Genomic DNA, 21,194 nt, shown 5'->3' on the forward strand with positions numbered 1-21,194 from the left:
TTTAAAACGGTTCCAACGCTATACGAAGTCAACGCTTGCTGACTTCGAAGTGTGAATCGACACAGTCATGCTGGAAAACACATGATCTCTCATGTTTCTCTTTGGCAAAAGGAGAAGATGGTGAAATAGATTGTGCTTGTATGCCTCAGAATCCTGTCTCTCACGTAAAATAGCTATAGTTGATTTTCCCTTTCGGCTAAACGCACCCCAAACCATTACCGAACCAACACCAGATTGCCGGTTCGAAAAGAATTCAGGCGCACGGTCCAGGTAATGCCAATTGCATTGCCATCCATGTGGACCATCAAAATTTAATTTTTTCATTGCTGAAGATAATCTTGTCCCATCCCTCACCAATAAGCACGTTTTTTTTCAGCAAATTTTAGTCGGTCGATAATATGGTTTTGTTTTAAGCATCGGCGTATTTTTCCTCTTCATGTTCTTGAATATCTTCGAGTCATTCTTCCTCTTCTTGTAATATCTGATAGATGCGTTGTGCTGTCACATCAACCACAGTGGCCAATTTTATAGAAGTAGATGTAGCGCCAATTTTAGACGACTCTGAAAACAGTCGCCTAAGATCCCCGTCAGTTAATTTTGGGTTGGGGCAGGGTGCTTATTTTGATCCGTAGCCGTCCGGATTAGCAAGAAATGATTGTGCAATAGTTTTTTTACGCGTTTTATTAACTTTGCGCTGTCCCGTTGGCTTCTACCGCTTTTCGCAAAGGTGGTGGTGGTGGTGGTGGCGGGTTGTACGGGTTGTAAATAAAAAAAAACTAGGTGGAAATCATCTAGGTTTTTTTTAATTTTCATCCTGTTTTCTCATATATTTTGAAAAATTACTTTTTTAGAATATTGTTGCAATCGTTCTTAAACGTAGTTTGACCTCGTATAATTAGAATCCCGTATTTCTCTATGCAAGAAAAAATATTAAAAAAAACTGGGTGGTCATATAGCCATTTCCGCTACTGTATGATATATAAATCGCTTACTGCAAAGACCCATGGACGTTGGAATTTCGTGTCAAATCTAATGCGGCCCTTGTGGGGCCTAGGTAGATATTTTGAAACCATGAACATTAAACTTGAAGGGTCACTAGTCAATCATTATAACACTAGTCAAATCAGAGCGGGCATCAAATATTACATTTGAAAGAAGCAAAAAGAACGAAAACGTAAATGATTGAATTTAATTAAACAGCGTTTACCAGAAAAACAATTGTCACAAGAGTCAGAGTCACTACCTACCTAGAGCAAAATAACCTTTTTTTGCAAAACTCTCGCTGTAAATTTAATAAAAATCATGCTTATATAGATTTTCATAATATAACAGATATTTTAGACACGAACGATGATAACCATTGATTCCTCATCAAATCGAAATCGGTTTCAATCAATACACTTTTTTTAATCAAATTTGTTTGCGTCACGATGAGACGCTATCTAAAACTTGCTGTTGTAGAACGATTACAGCTCCACTCATTGTCATTAATTAGTCATTAGTAGAGTGTTGTAGCGGAGGAAGGTGTTGTGCGCGATATGGGTACTCTCCGAGTTGAGAAACGGAAAAACTGTTCGTTATTATTAAAGCTAATACTTGATACTCCCCAACTTTGAGTTGAAATTAATATTAGTTGAGAACTTCAGTGACGAAATTTTAGCTAAATAGCTAGTACCTACCTAAGGCTACTAGTATGCTGGCTGCTGGGTTGCTGGGCTGGGCGCTATGCATAGGCTAAGGCTAGGTGGCTAGCATACCTAGCCTCTGCTGATCTGCCTCATACTAGCCTAATATTAGGCTACCTTATTATTATACTTATAGCAAGTCCCGTTCTCTCTCCTATAATTCTGAGTGTAATTATCAGCATATAGGCTACATGGCATAGTCTAGACTGAAGTAGACTCTAGACAGTAGACTCTAGTGGCACAGACTGGCACTGGGAATTTGCAGTTCACAGCAGGTGCAGCCGTGCAGGGCCTTGCACGTTAGATGCTACTTTGCACTAGCCACTGCCCACTAGGCAGTAGGCACTAGTCGCACTACATATCAAATTATCATATTTAATTTATAAGACAAATTTTAAATATATGGTTTGTAAATGTAAATAGCATTACATTGATTACTATAATAAAATTAAAGGTTTCCAATCAAAATGGCAATTAAAACATTAATTAATGTTAATGGTAATGAATTAATGATATAACATTATAACATAACTCATAACATAGTAATGTTGGCGCTGAAGTGTAGGCCTGATGTGGCCTGTCGCTGTCGCCGATTCTTTTCCTTTTCGTGCCTTGTTCATAGAAGAGCTAAAATCGTGTCATTTGACCGGATCTTTTCATGACTGACAATAGTTTCAAGTAGCTACTAGCCTACTAGACTTCCACCGGGTTTGATAAGGAGCTAGGCATTTCAAATCTGAACATATATTTTTCCATAGCTTTATCTAGTCTGTTCTTGAATGCGTATATACTTGGAGGCTCGGAGCGCCAAGCCGCCAACGATGTCATCGAGGAGGCTGTTCCACATGTCGTCGGTGATTCAAAGCAAGAAGAAATTTTGTCGCGTGGAGAAATTGCAGCGCAGTTTTTTTAGCTTACAGCCATGGCCCCTGGTGTTGGTTCTTGTTTCAAATTCTAGTAACCCTTCAGGGACCTTGTATAGACCATGAGTATACTTGTATACTTCAATGAGGTCCCCACGGGCCCACGCAGACGTCAATAACTGAGGCTTGGAAGCTTAATAGTATGAGGCTTAATAATATATATGCATTCATGATATGCAGCTACCTACTTTATCAATTGACAGCTGAGCCTCAGCATGTCAGACAGAAGTCACAGTTAACCTAAGGATAATATCCCTATACCTAGGTTAGGATATTATATATGGTATAGTTCTACAGTTTTCAAGGCCTCTTGGCAACTATGTGGCTATGCCCAGTCTTGAATTCTTGATCATGAAAAGAAAAATTTGTGTTTTGTTGTGTTTACAAAATTACAATGTGTGAGAAAATGCATGATTTGATAATTCATGATTGCAATTCATTTTCAGGATTTTCACCCTACCCCTACTGAATCCAATAATTCCAATTATAAAATGAGTGTTAACTGTGAATACTCTCCGTCATGTTTTACAAACTAGATAAAATTTAATGTTGAGTTAGTAGTATTTTATGTTTTTTCAGTTTTTACAACACAAATTGTTGTACAGTTCCAGTAGACAGACACAGCTGTAAGGTCAAATATGTGTGGTTGTAGTTCTTGTCACAACCTTTGTTCAAGGTGGCGGCTTTGGATTAGGCCGTTGGTTTTTTTCGTCTATGCAGCCGTTATATTAGGAGTTCTTCCATATGTTATTTACAAAATGGTAAGTCAAATACTCAAATTGTTATTTATTTTATGAAGCAAATGTATCTGAAAACTGACCATTATTCAATTTGCCAAAATTTATCCCAATGGAGTAAATGCCATAAGCACCCTAAGTGATTTTTCTATGTAGGTATAGGTATATTTGTAGAGAGACAGATGCTGGATAAGAATTAGAAGGATTTTAGGCTCAAAATTTACTTCTTACTAGCATAGTTGCAATACAGAACAGGGGAGGAAAAGATCTACTCTCTGAGCCGCGACTGAATTTTTTGAGCCGCGAACTAACGAATTTTCAAGCCATAAGCCTATTTCTCAAACCGTGGAAAGCCATTCTTGAACCTCAAAGTTGCGAACTCTTGGCGGCAGAGGTGGGCAGTAGCGCGCTACATGTAGCGACCGCTACATTTTCAGTAGCGGTAGCGGCTCTACATTTAAGGCAATGTAGCGGTAGCGGTAGCGCCCGCTACATATTTAAGTAGCGATACGAAGTTTTGCCGCTACAGCGCTACCGCTACATTTATAGATAAAGCCTTTAGATTTTACTTAAGGGGACCGGCTACCCTCCAACAAAACTTTTTTGTTTACAGACGGATCGTTTTGAAACTTGGTACACATATGTAAAACAGAAATCTAAGACCTTTTTGTTGATGTAAATTTAAAAAAATGAAAGAAAACGTGGAATTAATAGAAAACGGAGTAGCGGCTAATGTAGCGCGCTACATTTTACTGTAGCGGTAGCGGTAGCGCCCGTTACAATCTAGTGGGTGTAGCGGTAGCGGTAGCGCCCGCTATATTTAGAGCATGTAGCGGTAGCGGTAGCGCCGCTACATTTCCAAGTAGCGCTGCCCAGCTCTGCTTGGCGGCAATGGCACGCGGCCACGCGCGCAGCCGCAGCACGCAATCACGATTCCCAAATAAGCTCAAATTTTGCCCTAGAAACAGCAGTTGAACATTATTCCCTAATTCACATGTAGTTTAGCTCATGCTAATGCCTACCTTACGATATTGCAAAAATATAACACGGTTTTACAGGAGTCTGAGAGGCGAGTTCAAGATCTTCATCTTTGACATAACGCTCTTGCTGCTGTCACAGTTTAACATATACAAGTATGACGAGAGCGTGGTACTAAACCGCGGAGGCGCGGACTTAAATATTTGATAATGATAAATTCTATGATAAAGAAAAAAAGAGTCGAATATACAAGGTTTGGGAAACACTTGTTAAGATGTTTTGACCAACCAGTGAACAAAAACGGTTCACCTGCAATGAAATATAAGCTCAAACAGAATAACTTAAGAAGGCTACTACCTTATAGATACGACTAGTATAATTTAAGAAACTAAAAATCATTAACATGATGAGACTCTTTTATGAGCAATTTAAGACATGTGTTGTGTGATTCTAGGCAAAAATCCATTTGCGACGTTAAACATCTTATAAAAATTTCCCGTTTTTTTCAATGGAAGGTAAATGCAAGTTAATTTGCATTTAGAAAATATTTAGACCAACATGAAGTTTTGTAGATAGGCCTGCTCTACACACAGCTCGTTTCACAGGCTCAAAATGTTTACGAATGCTTAGGCCTTAGGCCATACATTCAAAAATACACACGAATGCTTAGGCCATACATACATTCAAAATGCGCATCATTTATTTTTAATTCGAATGGAAACAAGCATGATGGAAGGCCTATTTGTTTGTCACACTTCAAGGAATAAATGAGAAAATAAATTACCTAAATTCATGTTAAAAATGGTTCTCTCTTAACCTGGGACTCCTTTTTATCCACGTAGAGAAATTGAAAAAAAAAACATTTCATCAGAAGAGCTTGAAAGGGAAAGCCGTTTGAAAGGGGAAAGAGAAACGCCGTTAGAGAGGGTCGCTTGTTGGAGACCAACACTGCCCTGCTTCGATAATACCACCTTGGTTCCTTCCTCCAACACTGTATGTAGCCATCCCTTCAACACTTCTGCCCACAAGTGTTGAATCCTTGAGTGTTTGCGGCTTTCAAATCCATTTAAGTAGACCTATCTGCCAGCAGGAAACCAACCTGCTATAGTATGGCCTAGCGTCATCTGCAAACACAAACATTTTTGCATCATTCGGACATTTAGTACCACAGCCTTGCAGTGCATATGGTGCCCGCTACCAACCTGTCCTGTGCATCGAATCAGCCTATGATAAGAACGACCATTCATCGAAAGACGATTAATTTTGGAACATAACTAAACTATGTGAAACCTAACCTCAGATGATGTGAGCTAAAAATTACACAATATAATGATGTAACAAAAGTCATATTCCATCCGTTGTTTGGTGGTGCATGTCAGATTTCATGCAATTCCACTGACGAGCTGGGCTGATTGATCGCAGTTCGTTGTTTGCTGAGCACAGTTTAGTTTAGAGCAGGGTGGCCCAGTGGCTAAAATTTAGAGTACCAGGATTGGAGCAGAGAGGAGTGGGTTTGATCCCAGCTCTCTGCGACGGTTTTTGGATCAAATCTTCGAGGCCGGGGGGGTTATGCACAGCCGAATCGGAGCAGTGAGTTGCATGTTCGAGACCACAACAAAGTGTGAATGTTTTGCGATGTCAAGAATCGGCAACAGGCCTACGGTGGAATAAACTCTGAAACCGCTAATACTATTATTATATTATTATTGTCATGGGCAGGTTACTGACGGTAGGCTTGATCCACCACTGATGTTCGCTCATGCATATAAATGTGCTAGGCGTTCCATTCATGGCTAATTGGTGCACAAAATCGGTGGTTCACAGTTGCACTCATATTTGAAAAGTTAAACTCGTACATACTTCTGCATCATGCATCGCATCATCTTTACCAGCTGGCAGGAGACTTCTGGGAATTTAAGAAACCAGGTTTTGAGAGATAACCCCGACTTACCCAATACATATGTATAAATTACTGAGTGAAAAAAAGAAGTTCAAAGGCATATTTGACAATTTATTCGAGGCAAAATGTTGTACAAGAATTAACGGTATTATTAGCATAGGATAGGCATTGTCCTGATGCAAGACAAAGCTTCTTTATCGTCCTAGTGACTTGGTTTGTTAGCACCCTAGCACTTCCTTCTGTAAATCCATCAGTAATTGATTGATCCTCATTATTGTGACATAGGTAAAGCTTAGGAGTCCCAATTGGTACAGACCTTGGCAAACGGGTGCGTAAGACCGTAGCAAACAGGCGTAGTGAGGCTGTAACGAACAGGTGCGGTGATATCACAGCACACAGGTGCAGTGAGATTTTAGCAAACAGGCACAGTCAGATGGTAGCACACAGGTGCGGTGAGAACAGGCCTCTCTTCAACATGCCTACTTCCAGTTCCATGCCCTCATCCATGCCTGCTTCTGTTCTTCGAGGATCTGAAAATAATGAGAGATGAATACATCATGTAAATCGAGCGTCCTTAAGAATGCAGGCTCTCATAGACATTACACCAACGTTCTATCAATTTTGGAAATGCGTTGCAACGTACTATCTTGTATGCACTCACTCTAATTCTGATGAATGACAATTCAACACCAAGTTATGATATCTTTGGTAGATAAACAAATTTTTATAAGTGAATAATTTTTGAAAGTTGGTCAAGTTGAAAACATAATCTTGTCATATATAGTATCGATTAATTGAATTTATTTAAAATGCTGGATGCCGTTTGGTAAGGAAAATCCTTATGCCATAATGTATGAAGAGTGATCACTGATCAAATATCGGAACTTTCTTGGAACTATAGTCAAAAGATCAATAAAATTATTTCAATCATTTAAAATTAGTTCATTTGGTCACCTGATTGCGAGAAGACAAGTGTGGACTTCCGTTTAAGAGCAGGCCTCAAAGTCATTGGCTAAGTAGCAAGTAATACTGCCGCTGGTCTCCCCAGACACGCACATTCACTCGGAAACCTGAAATAAAAGGCCGGTATGAGGTAATGCATTCCACAAGATACTAGAAAGCTAACATGAATTTATCAGGAAAGAAAATCTTAGCATTCCAAGAATCTGATTTTCCCCAAACCAGTTAATGTCAGCGCTCTTGAATTAAGCGCCCCTTAGGATCGGAACACGTGACTAAGGCGTGAGGAATAAGCAAGACACAATCTGTCTAGAGAAAAGTATCTTGATACGGGGTGGCAATACATAAGTTACGATACAGAGGTATAAGCTACGGCGTCAACCGTTAGGTCAGAAAACTCAACCGAGAGCTACATTGTGGGGGGCTTACTAAGGTTCAAATCAGAGGTTACTTACTACAGTTAATTACTACTACGGGGGGCTTACTAAGGTTCCCAACCCAGTTATAGACATCGCACCTCCATTCACCGAGTTCTTGTCCTCGCGACACATGACTCAGCATCTAAGGCAAGCTGTCAGTGACACGGTGTACTCGTAGCTAACTTTGTGAACACATGATGATTTGCTTCCACAAACTACACTCGGACATTAATAATAAAAATTTAAAGTAGCTTATAAACATTTAAAAAAAAGTCCCATTCCATTCCACACTAAACCTCACTAAGGCTCACTTAGTATGGGATTCTCATCTAACTCCAAAATTAAAATTAGAACGAAAGTTATAAGCTCTTCATATTTTCGAAAAAATATACAAATATACTCAACACTGCAAGTATTTTTAATACGCACACGATTACCTCAGGCCTCTATATGTATGTACTCAACAGTCACATTTCAAGCCACAACTAAACAAACTTGAACGTATAAATGGCATGTCTTCTTTATGTGCTTTAGTAGTATGAATTCTAGCCAATTAAAACCCTTATCATTGTTACTGACACGGTCACGCCAAATATGTAAATAAGTATTTTCCGGACGTTTCATATCCAAGGGAACAAAAGTGGCTACTTTCCAATTTATATTCTAGACGTTTATAAATGTCTTGCTATATTAAACTACACAACAAACGTACCGATAGCCGGTAGTAAATTAGTCTTTTCCCTATAATAGAATAAATGTAGAGTGGTGTAGTGCCTAATGCCTTTACTTTAGTGACGAAATCAACTGAGCAGGTAACTCGGCGGTGTTACTGATATTCCCTGGTCAAGACTCGAGAAGCTTAGCTTAGTAACCAACATATTTCTTTATTAGTTGGCGGGCGCTCCATCAAAGTAATGAACATTCACTTGGCATCGCAACGGGAATTTCTGACAGAGAACAGGCTGGTGGGCGCATTTGTCGCCACAAGTCTTGACCCCAACTATAAAAAAAATCGCAACGGGAAACATTTCTCGCTTAATAAATGTTTTTGCTCACAGTTGAACACTCCTTGTTAAATTTTTTTTCATGTTATGAAAATATGGTATCCATTAGTAGCGTAGTCACTGTCAGCACTGTCAAGTTAGTGGCTTTGGTTTCATCAAAGTTTGAACTACCAAACATGCAGCCCGACCTCATTTCAGGATGGTAAACATTTTTGGTCAATAAATTTGTTTGCGGCATAAACTATTCAATAGTTTTTCATCAAATTAAAAACAAGTAATGAAATTTTCTAGAAATAATTTAGAAGTACATAGATTAGAGGCTTAAAATTGAAACAATACTACATTTGAGCTAAGAAGCACCGGTCATGTATAATTTCTTCCAAGTTTCGTGTACAGACAGAATACGGCTGGTAAGGTAAGGCGTAATCGGGATAGTCTTCCAAACTTTACAATTGAATCGTGTTAAAGACCATTCACAATATAATTCTACTACTAATCTATGTTCCGTTTGAAACAAACTATTGATAAGGCCATATGTATATGATGATAAGAATACTTACAAGTATCAAGCCACCATGCATCGCCGACCGGCGCCAAGTCTAGTTGTTGTGGAAACTGGATTAGAACTTAGGAGTTATCACTGCATAACCGCACGTGGAAACATGAGCTCAAATGATACAGTGATCTTTCTTTATCTACATCGGCCGGTGCACGATTCTTTATCGTTTTGCAGCCGACAACTGCCAACCGCAGGCTTGCCCCTCCCCCACACGTCACGACGATCACGTGACCCATTTCGGAGGCTCCGGAAATATATTTACCTGACTTCCGAGCCGCGATATTTCAAACTTACCTGAAAATGGGAGATCTCGGGCCGCGAAATTTCCGTAAAAAATAGATGTATTCCACCCCTGATACAGAAAATGTTTCAGACCAAACTAAATGAATATTTTGGATAATACCAGGTAGTTACAAATATCTAAACAATCTCTTTTATGCCACTTGCCCACTATTGTTGCCAGTATTATTAAGTATTCATCCCCATAACTGCTGTACCCTTTGAGATTTCTTACCATAAACTGTGAAATTGGGCAGAAGGCACCTGCATGACAAAAAATGAACTGGTTTGTAGTTAATTTCATGTCTTCATATTTTAGTTAATTAATTTTTTGAAAAAAAAATTAATGTAAAGCACATTTTTGCTTGTGATTTCCAAAAAATTACTTATCAAACAATCATTTTTACTTTAGCTTCTAGAAAATTCTGCCTATTATTCCAGATTGGTTGGCAGCTCAAGTTGAATTCTACATATATGTTATTACTATATTCCCTCCCAAGTCCCTGCTGCTTGATATGACTATGGCATTGCTATTATAATGCAACTACCTGATACTATTCTCTTTACCATGCCTTTGTTTTAACCTAGGAAAGATCCACCCATCACAAACAACTGACTTATATTCCCAGTTGCTACCTGTAGTAATCTAGGTACTGCCAGAGACTGTAGTCTATGCCAGTGACTAGTACTCATTGCTAGAGACTTGTAGTCTATGCCAGAGACTATAGTCTATGCCAGAGACTATAGTCTATGCTGAGTCTATAGTCTATGCTAGAGACTATAGTCTATGCCAGAGACTATAGTCTATGCCAGAGACTATAGTCTATGCCAGAGACTATAGTCTATGCCAGAGACTATAGTATATGCCAGAGACTGTAGTCTTTAATGTTGATATTTATCTCTCTTGGATCCTGCAGTTTCAACTCATAAGCCATTGAAGGTTGGCAAAAAATTGTTGGCTTTGTAAAATTCAAATGAGAAAGTTTGATGACTGATCAGCATCATAATTTGTCAAATGCTACTATATTATTTGATAAACTTCAGTCAAACCTCAAGTGTCACGTTAATGGAAGAGATTCTGATCATTGTATGAAAGCTAAAATCTCTTGCTTATCAAACCTAGTGATATTAATTGATGCTCTTTAATAAAAACTAAAATTATTTTAAAGCTGAAAGTCAAAATTATGATATCATCACTCAGTTGGTCAATCTTTTAATTATTTGATTACTGTATATGCTCCATTTTTCTCCCAGGTCCAGGATGGTGTGGACAAATTCCAATTTGCCTGGCTGGTTGGAGGATTGTTTGTGTTCATCACTATTCCAATTTCATTGTGGCAAATCACTCACCATCTTGTGAATTATACAAAGCCTAAGCTACAGAAGCACATCATCAGGTACATAGATTTACACTTTGCATCTGTAGCAGTTTACTTATGAACTCAATTAAAATTGAACCTGAATTGAAGAACTTATTCAGGGAAATTTTCACCTGAAGATTGTGTGCATGAAATATCTTCTGTAAAAATTTTTGATCTGATAAATCTAACACACGCGTCTTTATCTGCATCTTTTTAAAAGAATATCTCTTTTCAGAATACTGTGGCTGGTGCCAGTATACTCATTAGACTCGGTGAGTTATTAACTATATATACCGTGGTACCTATTATGGTAAATACAGTACTGTTGTGAATCTCATTTTCTTCAGAAGAAACTAGATGTCAACAAATTTGTTTCAATTATACTGATAATACAAGAGATTATTCATAAAGCCATAAATTTTATTTACAAAGAGATTAATTTCATACAATTCTGCCCTTTTATTGATTTAATTTTTTTTCTTGAAATTATTTTATTATTCTGATTAAGTTTACATTACCGTAGTGCAGTGACCTTAAGTGGCAAACTAGATCTCATTATTTTTAATCATTATTAATCTACAATAGTTTGCCTTTTTATTAATAGGTAGATTAGTACAGAATTTTGGTATTCAGGGTAGCTGAAGATAACTATACAAAATTATTTCTTCTTTATATCAGGTGGAATGTAGAAAATATCATTAAATAATTCATTGATGGAAAAAATTTTACTTTCATTATTGTTAGTTCCAATATCAAGCAAGAAAATATAAAACTGGTACCATGAGCTCCTTCTAGATATATACCTGTGACCACAGTCATGTGCCTCATGTCTAATATTTCAAATTTTTTTCGTACAGTGGCTGGTGCTTCGGTTTCCCAGTCTAGGCCTCTACTTGGACACGGCCCGTGAGTGCTATGAGGCGTATGCCATCTACAACTTCATGATGTTCCTTTTGCAATTCTTGGATCAAATGGTTGAGCTGGATGTTGTGTTGGACCTTAAGCCTCAAACTAAGCATTTCTTCCCACTGTGCTGCCTCAAAACATGGCCGATGGGCAGGTGAGCACTCCTTCATGTCACAATGGCTAATTAGAACTAGGGATTTTGGATGTGTTATTATCATCAATTCCATTTTAAAAACTTCAGGAGATTTTTATTTAAAATGCCTGGTTACTGACAGCATTGCATGGAAGTTGCCTTTGTAGCCTCGTGTGAAAAGTTAAACATGAACAAGCTCTTTTTTATCATAATACTTTCATTCACTAAACAGCGATTGTATATTATATACAAGTTGCCGTTGTTTTACCCTGAATAGGGAATTAAATGAATGTTAATGGCTGATTCATTCCAGTGTTAATCTGCAATTTGACCCTCAATGTTTACCAAGCAATTTTTCATCAAAGTTAATTTGTTTTCATGATATTGATGATGACACTTTATGTTTCAGAGAATTTATTCACCGCTGCAAACATGGCATCCTTCAGTATACAGTTTTCCACTTGATCACCACTGGCCTTGCCTTTGTTTGTGGTCTGGCAAACATTTATGAAGAAGGCAACTTCTCTCCCACCAACGTGAGTATAGATTTGGGTTTATTTCATCTACCCATCTACCCATTACAAGAAGCAATTCATTAGTATCCGTGGTAAAGATCTTAGTTGTTTGTCCCTTCATTTCCCTTCCCTTCATTTCCCATCCCTTCATTTCCCTTCCCTTCATTTCTCTTCCCTTCATTTCCCTTCCCTTCATTTCCCTTCCCTTCATTTCCCTTCCCTTCATTTTCCTTCAATTAACTTCGGTTGGAATTGAAAATTCTTGATAACATATCTGTCTAGGTATATAAGCATCTAAACTGAGATCTATTATTGGAGTTGAGTTGTATTGATATCTTAGCTGTGTTGAATTATTCCACCTACTGTAACCAGCTACTTTCCTTTTTTTAAATGTGGTTATGCATGCAGCGACTGCTTCTTCTAACTCTCATATCAAACACTTGAAGTCACACTGTCAGTGACTTTCATGCAGATATGGCAATATTGCCCCAGGTCGCCACTGCATTGCTGATGCTAATGTAGGTATATTTTTACTCACACCTCCCCTAGCATGCCATATGTTTCCATACAGTAGTACGTAGGTGCTCGTATTAAAAGCATCATTTTTATCCTCCTAGCTATAAGGGACTTTTTTTCGAGCATTAATCTTGCTTTTTAACAAAGATTTCTGACAAAAAAATGTAAAATTATGCCTAATAAAATTAATTCAGCATTAGTAACTCGAAGATATATACACCTTTCCCTAGATAAGTACCTACTGAGATCATTGCCATTGGATGTAGCTGCTGTTTGCAACTAAGGTGATAAGGTCTATACTTCAATTGCTCGCTGCATGATTGAAGATATTTACCTATATCATATGGTTATGATTATTTCCTATATAATATTCGAAATTCTATGAATAAAAATATTTATATTATATGGTTATGATTATTTCCTAAATGATATTTAACATTGTTTGCCCCAGCTGATATGAGTGTGTATTTTGCAGGCGTTTGTGTATTTGTTCGTGATCAACAACGTGTCGCAGTTTGTGGCGATGTATTGCTTGGTGCTCTTCTACAAGGCCATGAAGGACGAACTCCAGCCCATGGCGCCACTGGCTAAATTCTTGTGCATCAAATGCGTTGTATTTTTTTCCTTTTTGTAAGTGTAAACATGTTCTTTGTTCTTATTCCATTTTTAGTTAATTGCTTAAAAATGTTGATACCTAAACATTACCATTGTTTGTTAAGTGAATTTATATTATGTAGTATTCCCCGCCCACCACGGTCAGCAAGAAGTATAGTTAGTCGGAAGCATATTCCTGTAGTAATTGTTCAGGCTACATTTTTGAATCCCTCCCCTTTTTCTACTTCCAAGACTAGATTCACTGTTAGAAAAGTTACCGTTAACGGTATTACCGGCATTTCAGTGGCCGGTCGACACGTGAAGAGAAACACCGTGTCGCCGTTTTTATTCTAATTTAACACTAGAAATCCGTAAAACATCTGATAAAAACGGCGAAACAGTTTATTTTCACGAGGCGACCGGCCATTAGAACGCAGGGGGGACCGTTTTTTCACCGTTTTTTCTAACAGTATTTAAATCGGCTTTACGCAGAAAATATGTACCTAGTTCTGTAACCCTAACACTGAATTGTTCATATTCTTTATGTAAGTTTACGTGATATTGTCATCAAAAGTGTCATTTGTAACAAGAATATAATGCAAATTGATGTTTACAGCCAAGGTGTTGCCATTATGTTCCTGGCTAAGTTGGACGTCATCAAGGAAGTGTTTGATAACGATGATCTGCAACGCATTTCAAATGTTCTGCAGGTACCTCACTGGTGGTATATTTTAGTCATAACATGACTTGCTTCATAGTAATGTCATGTTACTATAATAAGGCTTCATAATTTTTGGGGCTTTTTATTTTATCTTTTCATATGGTTTTGCTAATAGTATTCAGTATTTAACTTCATGTAGCCCTCATAATTTTCAATTCTTGGTTTCATATTCACTTTTTAAATTGTGTTTCATATATTTTCATATTAATACCTAAGAAATTGTGAAGTATTTCACCTATGACATTATCTATCATAGTCATATTCTATGAAATCTCTTGTGTACGTTTAACAAAGCAATATTTATTTGTGTGTGCAGAACTTTTTGATCTGCATAGAGATGTTCATAGCGGCTGTAGCGCACCACTTTGCCTTCTCGTACAAGCCGTACATCGACTCAGACTTTGAAGGCAGCCACTGCTGCACAGCCTTCCTCCTCATCTGGGACGTCTCTGACGTCCGCTCTGACATCAGAGAGCACGTTTCTGTTGTTCGTGAGTCATGATACTTTACTACCTGCTTCTAAAATTTATACAAAAAATATCATGAATGATCATTCCTTAATCATGATGATTTGTTTCAGAAATCACAAATGGGCTTATTTGCTCACATATTTTTAAATGTTAAAATAATATAACTTGGTACTTACTGCAGTGAGTGACAGAGGGCACATTTTCTCGTCTACAAAATGTGAAGTCACGGACAGACGGACGGACATGACGAGCACAATAGCGCTTCTTTTCTATAAATGAGAAAACGCACTAAAAATAACTCTTGTGGATTGATGACTTTTCCCTTGTATAATAGAGCTACAATTTAACAGCTTACCACGTTTGAACAGGCGAAGGCGTGAAGCGTCACTTGACTGGACATCACTCTAGAAGCAGGGGCAGCGACAGCGAGGGCATCGCAAGCTGGGGCAGCTTTAGCCGCAGCTCCAGTGGGGGAGACGAGCGCACCCGCCTGCTGGTGCCCACTCCCTCCCACCACACCGTCTACTGCGCCACTGAGGCACCCACAGCCTCACCACACTGCACTCTCATGCCGGTCAGTAATGTAGTGCACCGCCCTCACGCTGGTCAGTGGTGTAGTGCACCGGCCTCACACTGGTCAGTGATGTAGTGCACCACCCTCATGCTAGTTAGGGGTGTGGTCAACTGTCCTCACATATGCACTCAACAAGCGCAAACATATCTCAACACTCTATCACAATGGCTCACAGTGAACAGACTCAAGGTTGCTCCTAGTAAATCCACAAACACATTAATGACCAGCCACACAAAGGAGCACCAATACAGACCAGACATCACACTAAACAACACCCCGATCCCACACACACACGAAACAAAAATACTAGGGGTCACTTACAACACCTCCATGACATTCGGCCCTCACATCAACAACATAGTGAATAACGCAAACATCAGACTCAACTCACTTCGGGCCCTAGGCGGTACCAAGTTTGGCAAAAAACAAAGAAACACTAGCACCAACATACAAACATTTCATCAGAACAGTGCTTTCATGGCTTATGCCAGCCATGCCTGGGCGCCCGCGCTATCCAACATAAACATACAGAAACTCCAAACACTTCAAAACAAAGCACTCAGGATAGTCACAGGCTGCACACAAAGCACCCCCATAGAACACCTTCATGCAGAAACAAAAATACTTCCCATAAAAGCACACCTCGTCATGAGAGGAACACTATTCATAGCCGCAGCCATAAACAACACACAACACCCGTACCACTACCTACGCAACCACCCACCTACACACAGACAAATAGTGCAAACCCCACACAGATACTACACCAACATACTAGATACAGTACCCCCACCCCAAGGCAACATCAGCACAAACAAAAAAAACACTTACACACAATTATGACACTTAGAACGCTGGAGCTGGCCGGCAACAACAAAATCTTTGGACACCCACCACCCGACATAAGCAGCACAGAAACACAGCTCTCTAGACTGGAGAGAGTACACCTAGCCAGGCTGCGCTGCGGCCACCACCCCTAACTACAAACATACGCAAACAGAATAGGCCAAGCAGACACAGACACCTGTCCATCCTGCCAGAGAGCTCCCCACACAATCACTCACATTCTCCTGGAATGTCCGCTCTGGCAGGACCTCAGACAACACCACCACATAACCTCGACCCTACAGCTCTGGAGCGACCCCTTGTCGTTGGTGTCGTACTTGCGCGAGGGGGGTCTCTTGTGAAATTGAGACCGGGGAACCACAACAACAACTGTCCTCACATGCACCGTGGAAACTATGTATATCCAGCCAGGCTGGAGCGATGACCGTTAACCCAACTAGTACTCTTCCATCAGTGATATTATTTACATGTAGCTAACATTTAAACTCGATAATTAATCTGATCTAGTGATCTAGTTGATATCTAGCATCATGGTTCGAAACTCTAGCATAACCTGCAACTGTAGATTAGAAATGATTTTAGATTAACTACGGAATTGAGTGTTTGCAGTTAATTTACGTTCGTGAAAATAAATTTAAAATCCCATTTGTAATAAAAGAAAATTAACGATCTTGAGAAGGAATTATACACCGCATGGACATTCATTCAACTTTTTTTCAGTCGGTTCATTTTGTGCCAATTATCCTGAATTGCAATAGTAAAGGTCTTTCTCAATTTTAAATAACATAAATTAAAAGCTTCAAAGCCATCTTCAATGAAGAAATTTCAGCCTTTCAATTTCCAATGTTTCTTGTATCATCATCATCATCATCATGCTCAGTCATAAGAAGCATGCTTGTTATGTTCACTTTGGACGTACCTAACCACAAAGTTCCATGTTCCAAATTGATTTTAAAACTGTGTGATTACATGTGCAGGGAGAAGACTCTGACAGTGATGGAGCCCCAGAGATGTGACACCCGCGAGACCCTCAGCCCGGCACGGTGGTGTGAGGGACACAAGTCATTTCCATATTATCTAGCCCTTACACGCTAATATTTACCTCTATTTCCTAAGTTAGGTAGGAATATCGCCATGAATAACAGGGGTAATTTATCAACAGCAGCGGTCACCGAACTACTATCTTTCCTGTTGGTTTAACCGAGCTCATATTCAGGTAACGGGAAAAGCTCTTTAGGCATTGAAAACTTGGCCGTGCAAGATGCTTACTTATTTGTTATGCTTTCAGGCTCAAAATTCTTGTAATTTTTTATTTAGATAAATCAGTTAAAGATTTTTCAAAATATCTTGCGCTGTATGTATTCTTCAAATATGGAGTGGCTATTGAAAGAAATTATTAGTGACATTCGCATTCACTTAGTGTGAATAATTGGCTAAAACCGGCAACCTCTTTGACGCGATTCCAAAAGCGCAATGGTTTATATGTATATATAGTTTACATACTAGTTTATTTTCAATTTTTCTGATCTGATTCATGCGATTGTCCCTAATTGGGTGTATTCAAACATAATTAAAAATTGTGTATACATATCGCGCTAGTTACGAAGCATGATTCATAGTAACACGTCAGCTTCAACAGAATGCTCGAATTTTAAATTCTTACACATTCAGTTCCTGCAATTGTGCGTATCTTTTCAATTGTTCTTAATTTTTTCAAGCTTATCATACTTATTATAAGGCATCGAGAAGTCATGTTTGGCAACGACTAAGTCCGGTTCTGAAGCCTATACCAAAGATATATTGTGTATCTATTTGGTATTTTTTGTACTGCCATAGAAACCTGGTTTGTTTTATAACCTGATTTGTTATATGAATTTCAATAATTCGTTGAACTTGATAGCGGTCTAATTTATTTTGTATGAGGCTTGTCTGGAATTTTATCTAATTTATCTGAATAACTTGAAAGAAAAGCCTATTTCTCTTGTGCAATTTTTTCACAAATGAGTTGGGACATGAATAATTAGTTAAATGTTAATAATTTGGTAAAATTAAATTTTGCGTGCAACAGGGCCAGGGTGCCCACACCCTTCCCCCTGTTTGCGTAATAATCTATTGGAGATCTGTTAGCCATTTCTGTGGTGATTAGTATTAGTTGAATGTTCGGAAAAATCGTGTTCAAGTTTGAGATGCAGGCTTTGTCATAGTGAACATTTTACCTACTGCGTCCACCTTAGCTGCCCTCTCCCTCTCCTCAACGTGTATGAGGTCCTGTAAAATTGCTTCTTGACATTTATTTAACATTGAGAGTATTTTTATCTGCTTTATTATGTGATTGTTATGATAATTATCAAATCAAGTGGTAGCAGTTCATGTCTTTGTTGTAGAACTAATGCGGCACTGACATAATGCCTCTAATGCATTCCAAGTCGATGTATAGTGACCATTCACAGTATTTATGTTAAATCCATTAGTAAGTATTTTTTTGCGCTTGCCTGTAGCTCTTTTCAATTGTCTAGACTCTTCAATGAAGAAATAACCTTCCATTGTGCTTATGTGTTCAATTCAACTTCCTACCTACCCATAGGGATGTATTTTTCTCATGTTGTCTGGTCTGCGTTTTATTTGTTGTTTTGTACCAATACCATTGTTTTTTCGGTAGTTTCTCTCGAAATATGCTTTCGCTTTCTTGTTGTGAAAGAGAGCTTTGCTCAAATGTCTTCAATGTATTCACGTGCTGAACTTTGTCACAACTGACTAAACTTATTCAGACATCTGCTCATTAAGTCGTATTTTAAGTGTAATCACCGAAAGCAGATCGTAAAGCTTGCTACATGGTGTTTGTCTTGCTTCATTCTGTTGTTACCACGCTTAGCGAACTCTAGTGATGTCATGCACTACGATTATCGTTAGACTTATCTCGTGTATATATATTTTAATGCACTTACACCGAAGGAATGTGGGATGTCTAGTTTTGCATTGGCATGACACACGTTTAGAATATTAAGATATTTTAAGCATGGTGTTCATCAATCAATTAGCATGAACCTCTGAAGCCAGACGAGATTCCTGTTACCGATGTCGTGTTCGTCATAAGTAATTATTATTATAGATAGAGTTAAGCACGTATTGTGGAAGTTCAGGAATATAAGCAAGTGTCGGTAGGCGTGAGTTCCAGCAGTGTCTTAACGCTTTATTGTGTGTAGCTCTCTTAAGCCTTCAAACCGAGCCTTCTTATCGTGACTTGTCATGTAGTAAAATTTAATACTATCAGGCTCAGCCGATTAATGTACTTATGTAGGCTTGACTACTTTATGAATTCTACGCACCCAGTTTGAAACTCGACATTTTCACGCGCCTTCAAACTTAAAACCCTTGGCCGTTTCTCTTCATAAGAACTTTTTGATTATCTCAAGATGCCGTGTTACTTTTCCTGTTTATTACGGAAGCTACCGCTCATGTAATTGCTTATCGTGTCTGTGGAATGAATCGCGTCTGTCTTCGTTAAGAAGCGAAACGAATTAATAGTCCTACTTAAAAAAACACTACAAAGAAACAGATCACTAATTTATTACAGTTAAATGTGTTTTGTCAAGAAACACAATTAATTTATTCTAAATGTACGAGCTGACGTTCAGTTGAAATTATACACGACGTGATTAAATCGTTGGAGCATTAGATGCAGGGCACACTCGATACTGTGGTGACAATAGGAAGGTGCAATCAGTTCCTAATTAAATAATATCTTGTGTTTATTTATAATAGTGTTCTTAATGATGGTTTCTCTAAGCTTATTTCTTATAGTGTTGTTAATGATGGTTTCTCCATTTCTTTCAAGTACTTAAAAATCTACCGAGAGCATCATCTTGTCGACATTAATCTAACACGTGTCAGCGAGGACTTAGACATCTCAATTCACCGTTCAATTCAAATATTTTTTCTTTCGTAGCGTCGACAATTCTCGGTTAATTTGATATGACAATTCTAGTTCACTAAATTTGCCGTTTTTATAAATCAGCTGTTACTGGAGCTTAGCACCTGTTGTATATCGATACCATTGCTCCTGATGACCGACACTACTGATGATACTCGACCGGTCTGCTTCAATATATACTAAGCTAGTCTCATAACTATAATGTGATATTTGTTTTATACTTGTGGTGAACGTGTGACCGTTTATGTACTCATCAAATGCCAAGCTTCATCCTCGATATTACGTTGCCAATCAAAAATTTAAATCCGCTAAAAATAAGTATTTACACGTTAGTAATACAAATACTGCTTGATTAAATCTTAATTGAACATTTTTCTAATGCAAATTTCGTTGCGCTTATACTTTCATCAACAGTAATACCGGCTCTTTTTTCGGAATGCATTTCGTTTTGTCGCGATTTTTGAAGTAATTGAATTTTTGTCCATGTTATTCAAAACACTTGGCAGAAAAAGCCAATTCAGTGAATTTCATTCTTCAAGTCAACGGCCTCCATGTTTTCTTATAATTATAAACCATTTAATAGAAATGCACTTACACCTAAAGATTTACCGTAATGATCTTGAAGAAATATCACTTATAATTCCTTCCAAGAAATCACAGAATCTATTTAAATCTTTCATATCTCCAGTTTTTATGTTTAGAATGTTTCGTAACTCCGTTGGTAATGACTTTTTTGGGAGTATATTTCGTAATTCTGTTGGTAATGATTTTGAGAGTATATATATATGTTCCTGCTGTCGATTTCTAGCTTGACTTTGATTTTTTATCAGCATCTAGACTTGCATCTTTTTCATTGTAATCAATTCATGAATATACCGCAGAGCTAATTAAGAAACTTTTTCATCTGGCGTTTGAAAGTTTTGAACAGTTGCCTGTTTTACAAACCAGATTATTAGTTGATAGCCGTGATTAAAATATTGATATACTGCCTCCTAGTACTATACATGTACATACCCAGACCTGCTAGAATAGTAAAGACTGGGCTGCTTCGTTTTTTTTCCTGTTCACCTTTCAATGCTCCGAGCCACTTGAGCAGCCGAATTGGTTGCTCCAAATCGTCAATTTCTACCTAATCGATCGCGGAAATTGATGTTGAACTCCATGAAAGCGTTTGTAGGTAGGT

At 38.2% G+C, this 21,194-nt stretch overlaps 1 protein-coding gene across 1 annotated transcript; it reads left to right on the forward strand.

Moving 5' to 3' along the window:
• Window positions 1–3,053: 3,053 nt before the first annotated feature.
• LOC108679008 (transmembrane protein 184C) lies at window positions 3,054–21,060 on the forward strand. The gene is made up of 10 exons (XM_018167514.2): window positions 3,054–3,369; window positions 10,699–10,841; window positions 11,041–11,077; window positions 11,663–11,865; window positions 12,254–12,380; window positions 13,351–13,505; window positions 14,086–14,179; window positions 14,507–14,681; window positions 15,029–15,234; window positions 17,058–21,060. Exons 1-10 carry the CDS (start codon window positions 3,247–3,249, stop codon window positions 17,094–17,096), a joined length of 1,302 nt encoding a protein of 433 aa, XP_018023003.1. The 5' UTR covers window positions 3,054–3,246; the 3' UTR covers window positions 17,097–21,060.
• The last annotated feature ends 134 nt before the right edge of the window (window positions 21,061–21,194 follow it).

Source organism: Hyalella azteca, unplaced genomic scaffold (assembly GCF_000764305.2).
Source record: "Hyalella azteca isolate HAZT.00-mixed unplaced genomic scaffold, Hazt_2.0.2 contig2735, whole genome shotgun sequence".
Classification (NCBI taxonomy): Eukaryota; Metazoa; Arthropoda; class Malacostraca; order Amphipoda; family Hyalellidae; genus Hyalella; species Hyalella azteca.

What these genes read in the sequence shown, in the direction of transcription:
- LOC108679008 (XM_018167514.2), top strand. Translation starts at nt 3,247, where the DNA reads ATGTGTGGTTGTAGTTCTTGTCACAACCTTTGTTCAAGGTGGCGGCTT. An exon ending in CATATGTTATTTACAAAATG is followed by an intron (nt 3,370 to 10,698) that starts GTAAGTCAAATA and finishes TTTTTCTCCCAG; the next exon opens with GTCCAGGATGGTGTGGACAA. An exon ending in CTACAGAAGCACATCATCAG is followed by an intron (nt 10,842 to 11,040) that starts GTACATAGATTT and finishes ATCTCTTTTCAG; the next exon opens with AATACTGTGGCTGGTGCCAG.